The sequence below is a fragment of the Gorilla gorilla genome, chromosome 10 (genome assembly GCF_029281585.2).
Source record: "Gorilla gorilla gorilla isolate KB3781 chromosome 10, NHGRI_mGorGor1-v2.1_pri, whole genome shotgun sequence".
In the NCBI taxonomy this organism is placed as follows: domain Eukaryota; kingdom Metazoa; phylum Chordata; class Mammalia; order Primates; family Hominidae; genus Gorilla; species Gorilla gorilla.
In genome coordinates this window covers 135,253,426-135,266,638 of record NC_073234.2, presented here as the reverse complement: position 1 = coordinate 135,266,638, position 13,213 = coordinate 135,253,426, and the positions used below count along the sequence as shown (strand labels likewise).

At 44.7% G+C, this 13,213-nt stretch overlaps 1 protein-coding gene across 14 annotated transcripts in view; it reads left to right on the top strand.

Annotated features, from left to right (window-relative positions):
- Nucleotides 1-13,213, top strand: part of CIT (citron rho-interacting serine/threonine kinase) — a 191,759-nt gene that overhangs the window by 17,576 nt on the left and 160,970 nt on the right. For all 14 annotated transcript variants that reach the window (XM_019038831.3, XM_004053984.4, XM_004053983.4 and 11 more), the window contains exons 4-5: nucleotides 2,053-2,228; nucleotides 9,413-9,514. In XM_019038831.3, coding sequence (XP_018894376.1) covers nucleotides 2,053-2,228; nucleotides 9,413-9,514 — 278 coding nt within the window. The remainder of the gene's footprint in view (nucleotides 1-2,052; nucleotides 2,229-9,412; nucleotides 9,515-13,213) is intronic.

The following is a 13,213-nucleotide window of genomic DNA, read 5'->3' as shown; positions in this document are numbered from 1 at the left end:
CCTGCACCTCCCAGGTTCAAGTGATTCTCTCCCTCAGCCTCCCGAGCAGCTGAGATTAAAAGCGGCCGCTTGTGTGCAGCTAATTTTTGTATTGTTAGTAGAGATGGGGTTTCATCATGTTGGTCAGGCTTGTCTTGAACTCCTGACCTCAGGTGATCCACCCACCTCGGCCTCCCAAAATGCTGGGATTACAGGTGTGAGCTACTGCGCCCAGCCATTTGTGTCTCTTAAAAAAAAAAAAATAAGAAAATGAAAAAAATGACATTGGCCAATTCATTAAAATGCCACTCACTGACTGTGGTATGAAATGGCTCTCCCTTTGATGGACCGAGTCTGTCTCATTGTGTGAGCCACTTGCAGGGCTGAGTATGACTCTAGAATGTAGCTCCTAACCTTATCTGCTGCCCAGCCATTGAAATGGCAATCCCTTCCAGTTCCCAGAAGATTCCAGTGTGTGTTTGGGATTTTAAGACAGTCTCTTGGTCTTCAGTGTGGCATCTTTCTGCCGGATTCTCCAGGATAATTTTGATTATAAGCATTGCATTGCCCTTGGTGTGTAATGCCTGTGTATGATGCTGTTCCCTTGTAACGTGCAGGATTAAATTTTTGGGTCAGCCACTGCTGCTCCCCTTCATTCCTGCAGGTCATTAGAGTCATCGTACATCTAGCAATGTCTCAGATCAGTGTATCTAGAGTGTTAATAAACATGTTAGATTCCAAATCTACTGTCCATTTAATCCATACTTCATACGTTGAGGATCTCTGACTGAAAGATTAGACTTGGAAAAAGAATAAGACTGTATGGTAAGAAAACTATAGTTGCAAATCCATTTGGACATGTAGTATGTCAGCCCTGCAGAGCAGATGTCAGAGCCCCATTTAGTTCTCTGAGTGCTAAGCCCTTCTGCCCACCACGCTGTTTTTTTTTTTTTTGAGATGGAGTCTTGCTCTGTCGCCCAGGCTGGAGTGCAGTGGCGCGATCTTGGCTCACTGCAAGCTCTGTCTCCCAGGTTCACGCCATTCTCCTGCCTCAGCCTCCCAAGTAGCTGGGACTACAGGTGCTTGCCACCATGCCCAGCTAATTTTTTGTATGTTTTTGGTAGAGACGGGGTTTCACTGTGTTAGCCAGGATGGTCTGGATCTCCTGACCTGGTGATCCACCCGCCTCAGCCTCCCAAAGTGCTGGGATTACAGGCGTGAGCCACTGCTCCCAGCCCCCACGCTTTTTTTTTTTGGAGACAGAGTTTCACTCTGTCACCCAGATTGGAGTGCTGTGGCACAATCTCAGCTCATTGTGTCCTCTGCCTCCCAGGTTCAAGTGATTCTTGTGCCTCAGCCTCCCGAGTAGGTGGAATTGCAGGCGCGCACCACCACACCTGGCTAATTTTTGTATTTTTAGTAGAGATGGGGTTTCACCATGTTGGCCAGGCTGGTCTCGATCTCCTGACCTCCAGTGATCCACTTGCCTAGGCCTCCCAAAGTGTTGGGATTACAGGCGTCAGCCACCATGCCTGGACCCCTCTGCCCCTTTAAGCACTGCCACATATTAGATCTACGAAGACTTTACGGATACAATCCAAGGAAGATGAACCTTGGGCTAGTGGGATAAAACTAAGCGCATATAGTTAGAATGGAATGATCTGGAAACCAGGTCCCAAGTTGGTCTAAATTAGACTCATGTTGACTATGTCACACTGTAAACCAGTCTAAATGCTAATAAGCATGCTTGACCAAACACTGCCCTGCAGCCTTCAGAGAGGAAGAAGGAAAACATAATTTGTATCCTCTCTCCCTGTTTTCTGAGTCTATGGGATTCAAATTGTAGCTGCCATGGAAACTGTACTTTGGAATTTCTGGAGCCCTTAATTTTAACTTAACATATAAAAACACTTTTGTACTGATTTTATAATTATTCATGATGGATGAGAAAGTGAATGTCTTTGACAGTGAGGGAAGCTATCCGAACGCTATTTTCTTTTTTTTTTTCTTTCATAAAGATGCATATATTTGCATGCTTTATTTACCTGGGGCTAACTCTTGCATCTTTTGCAGATTCCGACACCATAGCTGAGTTACAGGAGCTCCAGCCTTCGGCAAAGGACTTCGAAGTCAGAAGTCTTGTAGGTTGTGGTCACTTTGCTGAAGTGCAGGTGGTAAGAGAGAAAGCAACCGGGGACATCTATGCTATGAAAGTGATGAAGAAGAAGGCTTTATTGGCCCAGGAGCAGGTAGGAGGATTTTAACATCATGCTTTTCCACTTTCTGTACCGGAGTGTTCATTGCAAAGACGATAATCTGCTGCACTGGCGTCTAGGATCGAGCACGTTTTCCTCTGTGACTCTATATTTAATTATGGTTGGGGCAAAAAGGTCTCTCATGTTCTTAGCTCATCTTCTTGAACTGATGCTGGCTAATTTTGAAGGCTCACAAATTCCTCTTGATGTATCATGTTTCTATCGTTGTAATTTATTTCAGAACCAAGGTGGCCTTTTAACTAATGAATTTAAGATGATCTTTTATGACCATTAGCTGAGGACTCAGGATATACATATGGTGGGGTGAATCAGATTGCTTTTGTACACGCTTTAGGTATTTGTGTTGTGGGCATATGGATTTGGTTTTAAAACAGGCCTTTGAAGAAATCAAATAAAATTCTTTGTTATGTGGCTAGGGAGTTGCTTGTTTGAGAGCAGGTAGAACGTTATCTTTTTTGTTGTGGTATTTTTCTTTCTTTTAAACAAGGCTACTGTCTCTAGACATATTGATTCATTTGCTGTGTTTTAGAGAGATGGCCATCAGCCTTGGAATTCAGAGAGTAATTTATTACTTACAGACATTTTAGTGCACATGATATGTCTGATAATGTACCCAGCTCTGCAGGAAGCTTGCAAAAGGAATAGAAGTCCCGTGGTTGCTATTTTCAGTGTTTAAAAACAACCTTGGAAAGTGGAGGAAAAATGCAAATGTATAAAGCAGGTGCTTACCAGCTAAAGTATCACAGAAGTGGGAGAGCAATTAGCAAATTAATTAACGATGATGTGAGGGGAGATGTTGTGGGTGAGCAAGGGACAGTTAGGGACAGTTCTCACCGATGGGGGGAAATGTAGGTTCTCGGCAGAGAGAAGTGATGAGAACATGTTGGGTAGAAGTGTGACATTCTGGAGTACTAGAATGCTATGCAAGTGTGTGTGTGTGGGTGTGTGTGTGTGTTCAGTGGTTCAGAACAGACTGGGAAATGGCGAAATGAGGACATTTGGGTGGGGAGGGGGAAATGGGTGGGAAACTCAAGAACCTTTTTTTAAAAAATTGTGGTAAAATATATATAACATAAAGTGTACCATTTTAACCATTTTTAAATGTGCAACTGAGTGGTATTCAGTGCATTCATGATGTTGTACAACCATGACCGCTATCCATTTCTAGAACTTTTCTATCATCCCAAACAGAAACTCTATCCATTATACAATATCTCCCCATTCCCCCAAGAACCAGTTTTTGAATTGTAGTTTACTTTGTGAGGCTGGTGGGGATTATTTAGGCCTCTGGAAGGAGGAGGTTGGGATCAGAGTCTGGCCCTGTGGACTTCAATGACTTTGTGTGGCCTCCAATCAGAGAAGCAGCAGAGGGCAGGAAGCTGCTTGTCAGCATCTGAGAGTGATGTGGCTTCTTTGTTTAGCAATAAAATGTGAGCACATAATAGAAAGGAAAAGTGACAGGACATGGCAGATAATTTGGAAGAGAGGAGTGGAAGATGCTCACTCAGCCTCCCAGCTCCTGAGAAAGAACTGTGTCTCATCAGTTCACACTACCTGAGCATCTGTTGTATCTGGTGTGTTTCTAGGTCCTGGGGAAGAGGCATTACATGTAGCCCTGACCTTGTGATGCTTATGTTTTTGATGGGAAATAGTGCGTGTAAAAAGAAAATAATCCAACAGACCACACGGCAGGCAAACAATAGAGATATTCAAATAGGTATACCTTCCTCCAGGCGAATGGCCTGAAATGACCGTGTGGAAGTGTGGGCTGGGGGCTTATAAAATTATACACATACAGGCGCTAACTAAAGCCGCCTATTCATTCCTTAAGAGGATGCATAGAAAAGAAAAGTAGGGTCCTTAACTGAGCCATTTGGAATTTAAGGGCATGAGAGAAGCCAGCAGAAGGAGTGAAGGAAAAGAAGTGCCCGAGAGGAGGGAGGGATGCTGTTCTGCAGACAAGGCCTGCTGCCTGGGAGAGGCCCACACGCCCACCCAGGGTTCTCTGACAGCTGGAAGGGGTCCTCAGAGACTGTTTCTATTTTATTTATTTATTTATTTATTTTGAGACAGAGTCTCTGTCTCCCAGGCTGGAGTGCAGTGGCGCGATCTCAGCTCACTGCAAGCTCCGCCTCCCGGGTTCACACCATTCTCCTACCTCAGCCTCCTGAGTAGCTGGGACTACAGGCGCCTGCCACAACGCCCGGCTAATTTTTTTGTATTTTTAGTAGAGACGGGGTTTCACCTCGTTAGCCAGGATGGTCTTGATCTCCTGACCTCGTGATTCGCCCACCTCGGCCTCCCAAAGTGCTGGGATTACAGGCGTGAGCCACTGTGCCTGGCCGACTGTTTCTACTATTTTAGAGAGAGGGTCTCACTGTCATCTGTGCTGGAATGCAGTGATGCAGTCATAGCTCACTGCACCCTCAAACTCCTGGGCTTAAGCGACCCTCCCGCCTCAGCCTCTTAAGTAGCTGGGACCATAGGCATGTGCTGCCACACCCAGTTAACTTTATTATTTATTTATTTATTTATTTATTTATTTATTTAGAGAATGAGTCTCATTCTGTTGCCCAGGCTAGAGGTGCAGTGGCACGATCTCAGCTCACTGCAACCCCACCTCCCAGGTTCAAGCGATTCTTCTTGCTCAGCCTCCTGAGTAGCTGGGATTACAGGCACCTGCCACCACACCTGGCTAATTTTTGTATTTTTAGTGGAGAGGGGGTTTCACCATGTTGGTCAGGCTGGTCTCGAACTCCTGACCTTGTGATCTGCCTGCCTCGGCCTCCCAAAGTGCTGGGATTACGGGTGTGAGCCACTGTGCTCGGCCCACTTTATTATTTTAAAAACATTGTTTTATTTTTATTTTTTTGAGACAGAGTCCGCTGGAGTTCAGTGGCCGGATCTCACTCACTGCAACCTCTGCCTCCTGGGTTCAAGTGATTCTTGTGCTTCAGACTCTCTAGTAGCTGGGACTACAGCCGGGTGCCACCATGCCCGGCTAATGTTTTTTGTATCTTTTTAGTAGAGATGGGGTTTTGCCATGTTGGCCAGGCTGGTCTCGAACTCCTGACCTCAAGTGATCTGCCTACTTCAGCCTCTCAAAGTACTGGGATTACAGGCGTGAGCCACTGTGCCTAGCCCCCAGCTAACTTTAAAAAAAAATTGTGTGGGCTGGGCGCGGTGGCTCACGCCTGTAATCCCAGCACTTTGGAGGCCAAGCGGGGCGAATCACTTGGGGTTGGGAGTTTGAGACCAGCCTGACCAACATGGAGAAACCCTGTCTCTACTAAAAATACAAAAAATTAGCTGGGAGTGGTGGTGCATGCCTGTAATCCCAGCTACTTGGGAGCTGAGGCAGGAGAATTGCTTGAATCTGGGAGGCAGAGGTTGCAGTGAGCTTAGATCGTGCCACTGCACTACAGCCTGGGCAACAAGAGTGAACACTCCGTCTCAAAAAAAAAAATTATGTAGAGGTGGGATCTCCCTATGTTGCCCAGACTGGTCTTGAACTCCTGGCCTCAAGTGATCCTTCCATCTCCCCCTCCCAAAGTGTTGGGATTACGGGTATGAGCCACCCCTCCTGGCTGAGACTGCTTATTTTATTTATTTTTAATTTTTTTTGTTTTGAGACTGCTTATTTTAATGGAAGCTTCAGGGGTCAGACAGAGTCAGTGGTGAACAAGCAAAGGTGTAGACTGTTCAGTTCAGCCTTCCTTGGACACCCTTTATGTGCCAGACAAAAGAAGGATCAGCATATCAGGTGCAGTAAATTATTGGGGTTAGGTTGGTGTTTCCCAAATGTATTAGATTTATCCCTGGTAGTGTTAAATCTCATGATTTTAGGTAGTACATAGACAACCTATGTAAAAACATTTAATAGTTTAATATTAACTAGCATATCAAAACCTGTGACTTTGCTCACGCCTGTAATCCCAGCACTTTGGGAGGCCAAGGCGGGAGGATGGTTTGGGCCCAGGAGTTTGAGGCCAGCCTAGGTAACATGGTGAGACCCTGTCTCTAAAACAAAACAAAACCGAACAAACAAACAAATAAACAAATCCCCTGTAACTTGTTCTAACAATAACCTAAACAATTTTTTATTTAAAATTAAATAAAAAAAATTGAAACAGTAACCATTTTTTTTTTTTTTGGAGACAGAGTCTTGCTTTGTCACCTAGTCTAGAGTGCAGTGGCACAATCTCTGCTCACTGCAACCTCTGCCTTCAAACAATTCTCCTGCCTCAGCCTTCTAAGTAGGTGGGATTACAGGTGCACTCCACCATGCCCAACTAATTTTTGTATTTTTAGTAGAGACGGGGTTTCACCATGTTGGCTAGGCTAGTCTTGAACTCCTGACCTCCAGTAGTCCACATGCCTCGGCCTCCCAAAGTGCTGGGATTACAATCACAAATTTATAGAAAAGTTGCAAGTACCGTGTAGTCAGGGTTCTTAAGAGAAATGGAACCAGTAGGAGATAGATATATAATCATCTCCTAGGATTATAAGTTGACACATAAGACTAACCGTCACATACAGTATAAACAACTTTTTTTCTTGAACCATTTGATAGATACACACACACTGATATACATAGAATATATATATACACACACACAGAATGTATATACACATAGAATATATGTGCATACAGAATATATATACACAGAAATATATATGTACACATGCATAGAATATATTTACATATATATGCATATATATAATTTATTTATTTTAAGCAGTTGATTTACACAGTTTTTGTTTTTGTCTTTTTTTTGAGACAGAGTCTCACTCTGTCACCCAGGCTAGAGTGCAGTGGCGAGATCTCAGCTCACTGCAACCTCTGCCCCCGGGTTCCAGTGATTCTCCTGCCTCAGCCCCACAAGTAGCACACCACCATGCCCAGCTAATTTTTGTATTTTTTTAGTAGAGACGAGGTTTCATCATGTTGGCCAGGCTGGTCTCGAACTCCTGACCTCAAGTGATCCGCCCGCCTTGGCCTTCCAAAGTGCTGGGATTTCAGGCGTGAGCCACCACGCCTGGCTCCCATAATGTCTTTTAGAATAAAACGATCGAGTTGAGGATCACACGTGACACTTAATTATCCTGTCTCTTTAGTCTCCTTCAGTCTGGAGCAGTTCTTTGATTTTTCCTGGACTCTCATGACCTTGACAATTCTGATGATTATAGGCCAGTTATTTTGTAAAATTTGAATTTGTCTGATGTTGCTCATGTTTAGATTTAGGGTCTTGGTCTTTGGCCAGAATATCTCAGACAAGATGCTCTGTTTTTATTGCATCAGAGCAGAAGACTCTCTGTTTCAGTTGATCACATTTATGTTGATGCTCACTTTGATCACTTGATTAAGGTGGTGCCAGTTATGCCTTTCTACTTGTGGGGTTACTCCTTCCTCCTTCGTGATTTTATTTATTTTATTTTTCTTAGAGACAGGGTCTTGCTTGGTTGCCCAAGCTGGAGTGCAGTGGTGGGATCTTGGCTCACTGCAGCCTTGAACTCCTGGGCTCAAGTAATCCACCTGCCACAGCCTCCTGAGTAACTGGGAGTGTAAGCGAACACCACCACACCCAGCTACTTTTTGTATTGTAGAGATGGGGTCTCACTGTGTTGTCCAGCCTGGTCTGTAACTCCCGGCCTCAAGCAGTCTTCCGGCCTTGGCCTCCCGAAGTGCTGGGATTACAGGCATGAGCCACTGCACCCAGCCTCCTTTGTAATTAAAAAAGTATTTTATGGGGAGTTACTTTCAAGTGATGGAATTATTTTATATCTATGTGGACTTGCATTTTCCTATTTCATTCAGTGAGTTATAATCCATTTCTCTAGTTTTATACTTAAATTGTTCCCAACTTGGCCACTGAGAACCTTTTTAGGTTAGCTTTTGTGTCCTTTTCACATGTCTCCAAGATTCACTGAATACTTTCCTGCTTTCTGGTATAGCAAGATGTTCAGGTTCTTTTGGTACTTTTACTTTCTCTGCCCTGGCTCTGGCATCAGTCATTTCTCAGAGGAGCCCTGTTCCTTTCAGTGGACAATGGTGTTTAGAGGCCAAGATCTGGACATTGGGTGTTTTCATTGCTACCGGGGTGTCACTACTCCCAGACCCCTTTCAGTGGACAGCACTAAGGAATACACATATGTATATACAATATATCCACCCACACATGTGCGTGCACTCACACACACACATATACATTACATCTATATTTGTGTATCCATGTCTATATATTGAAAACTGTGGCTGGGCACAGTGGCTTATGCCTTTAATCTCAGCATTTTGGGAGGCTGAGGCAAGAGGATCACCTGAAGCCAGGAGTTCAAGACCAGCTTGGGAAACAGAGAGAGACTCTGTCTCTACAAAAATAAAAAGGGAAAACCATGAGTTCACACCAGTGCCCCCAGTTCCAATCCAACTTCACAGGGTTCATTTCAGTTTTAACCCTTTCCATGTTTGTAATTCTCTTCTCTGACATTATACCCTTAATATGTTTACTTATTTTATGCATCTGTATGCATCCAATCTACTGTCTTTGTTGGTATCCCACCTCCCCTTGGTGGGTCCAGATAATCTGCTCTGGGTTGCCCTTTCAAGTGGATGTCTTCCTCACCCTGTGTGGGCCTGTGATACTGGGCTGCCCCCACACATGAGTGCTGCCCTCCTCACGTTGCTTGGGACTGGCACTGTGTCCTGGGCCACCATGACTTTTCTCATAACCAGTGTGGATGCTTACCTTGTTCCACACCAGTGAATGGCTTCAGGAAGAGAAGAGGAAGAGAAAAATATTTACATTTAAAGAAAGGTAGTTTAAAGAAATATGTTAGGTAAAGAATTGAGCAGGTAATATACGGAGCTGGCAAAAATTGTGACCAAAGTAGGTGAATGATTGAGATTTATGCAATTCTGGGCTAAGTGACAGCCCCTTCCCTTTCCCTTCCCTTCCCCTTCCCTTCCCTTTCCTTCCCTTTCCCTCTTCTTCCTTCCTTCCTTCCTTCTTTTTTCTTTTCCCTTCTTTCCTTTGCTTTTTTTTTTTTTTTTTTTTTTAAAGCTAGAAACATCAGTTTAGGCATAAAGACAGAGGAAAAGGCTTCTTTTTCCTCTCACAGTTCTTTATAATTGTCTAAGCAGTTTCTTTTTTCCCTAGGTTTCATTTTTTGAGGAAGAGCGGAACATATTATCTCGAAGCACAAGCCCGTGGATCCCCCAATTACAGTATGCCTTTCAGGACAAAAATCACCTTTATCTGGTGAGTCTTTACATCTGTCTCTCTGGAATTAGCCTAGCACTCTGACACTCAGATGCCTGTGATAGAACTGAATGTTGTTCTTGCCCATGTGGTCTCATTCATGCAAAGACTTTCTTGCCTTACAGGTGTCTCCCTGGTTTCCTTGTTATAAAGATCAAGAGCTAACCCATTTAGAAACAGCCTCATTGGGCTGAACGTGGTGGCTCACGCCTGTAATCCCAGCATTTTGGGAGGCCGAGGCGGGTGGATCACGAGGTCAGGAGATCAAGACCATCCTGGCTAACACAGTGAAACCCCGTCTCTACTAAAAATACAAAAAAATTAGCCGGGCATGGTGTCGGGTGCCTGTAGTCCCAGCTACTCGGGTGGCTGAGGCAGGACAATTGCTTGAACCTGGGAAGCGGAGCTTGCAGTGAGCCGAGATTGCGCCACTGCACTCCAGCCTGGGTGACACAGCAAGACTCTGTCTCAAAAAAAAAAAAAGAGAAAAAAAAAGAAACAGCCTCATTGACGGTTGGATATTATAGCTGTGGCTTTCAGGCAATAATAGGGAATCATTTATTGGGGAATAGTCTGTCATTATGTATAAGATAATCTTGCTTTAATTTTTAAAAACTTCCTGTGTTAGCTTGCTTAGGATTAAAAAAATGATAATAATGCATGGTTGTTATAAGAAAATGCAAACACTGCAGACATGCATGAAGTTGAAGGGAAAGCCCCCCATTTTCTTTTCCTTTTCTTTTTTTTTGAGACAGAGTCTCGCTTTGTCACCCAGGCTGGAGTGCAGTGGCACTATCTCGGCTCACTGCAATCTCTGCCTCCCAGGTTCAAGAGATTCTTCTGCCTCAGCTTCCCTAGTAGCTGGGATTACAGGCACGTGTCACCACGCCCAACTAATTTTTGTATTTTTAGTAGAGACGGGGTTTTACCACGTTGGCCGGGCTGGCCGCAAACTCCTGACCTCAAATGATCCACCTGCCTCGGCCTCCCAAAGTGTTGTGATTACAGGAGTGAGCCACTGTGCCCAGCCCCTCCGTTTTATTTTCTAATCCTCCTCCCTAGGGGAAGAAATGTTAAATGGTTACATTAGCTTTCCCTTTCTGACCCTTAACTGTGCTCTGTAGGAGCATGGTGGGGGATGTTTCTTTTCTTCTCTTCTTTTTTTGAGACCAGGTCTCGCTTTGCCACCCAGGCTGGAGTTCAGTGGCATGAACATGGCTCACTGCAGCCTCGACTTCCTGGGCTCCAGCAAACCTCCCACCTCAGCCTCCTGGGCATACACCACTGTGCATGGCTAATTTTTGTATTTTTAGTAGAGACGGGGTTTTGCCATGTTGCCCAGGCTGGTTTCGAAGTCCTGAGCTCAAGTGATCTTCCTGCCTTGGCCTTCCAAAGTGCTGGGATTACAGGTGTGAGCCACCATGCCCAGCTCCGGTGGGGGATATTTCTATATCCACATGTGTATAGTTTACTTTATAAAAACGGTATGTTACTCTGTGCTTGGCTCTCCAGCTTGCTGTTGCCTTTCTCCAGTGTATCCCAGACATCCTTTCTTCCTTGTCAGTAACGCAGGTCTACTTTATTCTTTGAGCAGTGGCATAATTTTCCCTGATGTGTATATATCATAAGTTAGAGAATGCTAAAATTCATTTTGGGGCCTTGTTTAGGTTCTTGAGGGATTAAATTCCTAAATTTAAAAAGTGTATCCTAGAAACAATTTTTGTTCCTGATTCAGCCCTTAAAAGAGGACTATCACGTTACCTTGAATGGAGATAAACAGGCTCACGTAAGAGAAAAGGGTAAGAGGGATGAACTCCCACTTATCTTAAACTTCTACTGGCCAGTTTTTGGGGAATTTGCTGCTTTTATTTCTGACCTAAAATAAATAAGTTTATTTGTCTTGGTTTCATATTAGTTGAGAACCCAGTGCCTGGAGAGAAGTTTTCCTTGTCCTCTGAGTGAGGACATTCACATACGAATCTACTGGCAGACTGGCTTTGACTGACCACACGTGCCTTCAGAACCAATGCCACAGCTCTTAGGTTTATGGCCTGAAACACCCTTTCCTTACATATTGCCTTAGAAGCTTTCCTTCCTTGAGACATGGGGCATGGAACCCTCACCTTCACAGATGACCTTGGTGTGTTTCTAGGGTTGCTGGTGTTCCAGGACATCTGTTGCAGATGCAGTACTTACCTTGTGCTCTCTGCATCTTAAGCAGCTTCTCATGTTTGAATGTATTAACAGACTTTAAATTTTTTTTATTTTTGAGACAAAGTCTCAGTCTGTCACCCAGGCTAGTGTTACCCAGGCTGGAGTACAATGGCTGAATCTCAGCTCACTGCAACCTCTACCTCCTGGGTTCAAGCGATTCTCTTGCCTCAGCCTCCTGAGTAGCTGGGATTACAGGTGCATGACACCACGCCCTGCTAATTTTTGTATTTTCAGTAGAGACGGGGTTTCGCCATGTTGGTGGGGCTGGTCTCAAACTCCTGACCTCAGATGATCTGCCCGCCTTGGCCTCCCAAAGTGCTGGGATTACAGGCGTGAGCCACTGCGCCTTTTCTTTTCATTTTTTTTCTGAGATGGAGTCTTTCTCTGTCACCAGGCTGGAGTACAGTCATGCAATCTCAGCTCACTGCAACCTCCGCCTCCTGGGTTAAAGTGATTCTCCTGTCTTAGCCTCCTGTGTAGCTGGGACTACAGGCGCGTGCCACCGTGCCCAGCTAATTTTTATATTTTTAGTAGAGACGGGGTTTTGCCATGTGGGTTAGGCTGGTCTTGAACTCCTGACCTCAGGTGATCCACCCGTCTTGGCCTCCCAAAGTGCTGGGGTTATAGGCGTGAGCCACTGTGCCCAGCCTCAGGCTTCTTTATTAAGAAGAAGTTCGGTCCGGGCGTGGTGGCTTACACCTGTAATCCCAGCACTTTGGGAGGCGGAGGTGGGCAGATCACGAGGTCAGGAGATCGAGACCATCCTGGCTAACATGATGAAACCTCGTCTCTACTAAAAATATAAAAAATTAGGCAGGCATGGTGGCGGGTGCCTGTAGTCCCAGCTACTCGGGAGGCTGAGGGAGGAGAACGGTGTGAACCTGGGAGGCTGAGTTTGCAGTGAGCCCAGATTGTACCAGTGCACTCCAGCCTGGGTGACAGAGCGAGGCTCCGTCTCAAGAAAAAAAAAAAAAAGAAAAGACGTTCCCTTGAAACAACAGGGCTTTTGTTTGTTTTGGTTTGTGTTTGTTTGTTATTGTTTTAGATACGTATTTTTTTCTTTTTTTTTTTTAAGTGATGATGTCTCTGTTGCAGTGGCATGATCATAGCTCACTGTAACCTCAAATTGCAGGGCTCAAGTGATTCTCCTGCTTCACCTTCCTGATTAGCTGGGACAACAGGTACAAACCACCATGCCTAGCTAATTTTTAAATTTTTCATAGAGACTAGGGTCTCACTATGTTGCCTAGGCTGGTTTCGAACTCCTGGCCCCAAGTCATCTTCCTGCCTTGGCTTCCCAAATTGTTGGGATCACAGGCATGAACCACCACACCCAGCCTATTTTAGATATTTTAATTTGAGCTCTACAAGAGGTTTAGAACACTAGCTTGTGAAGATAAACTTCATTTTCAAGGCCACACAGAATCTAAGTGGTCCTGGAATTAGGAAGGGTTTTGATTTTTTGGACCAAAGTTGAGAGTCCAC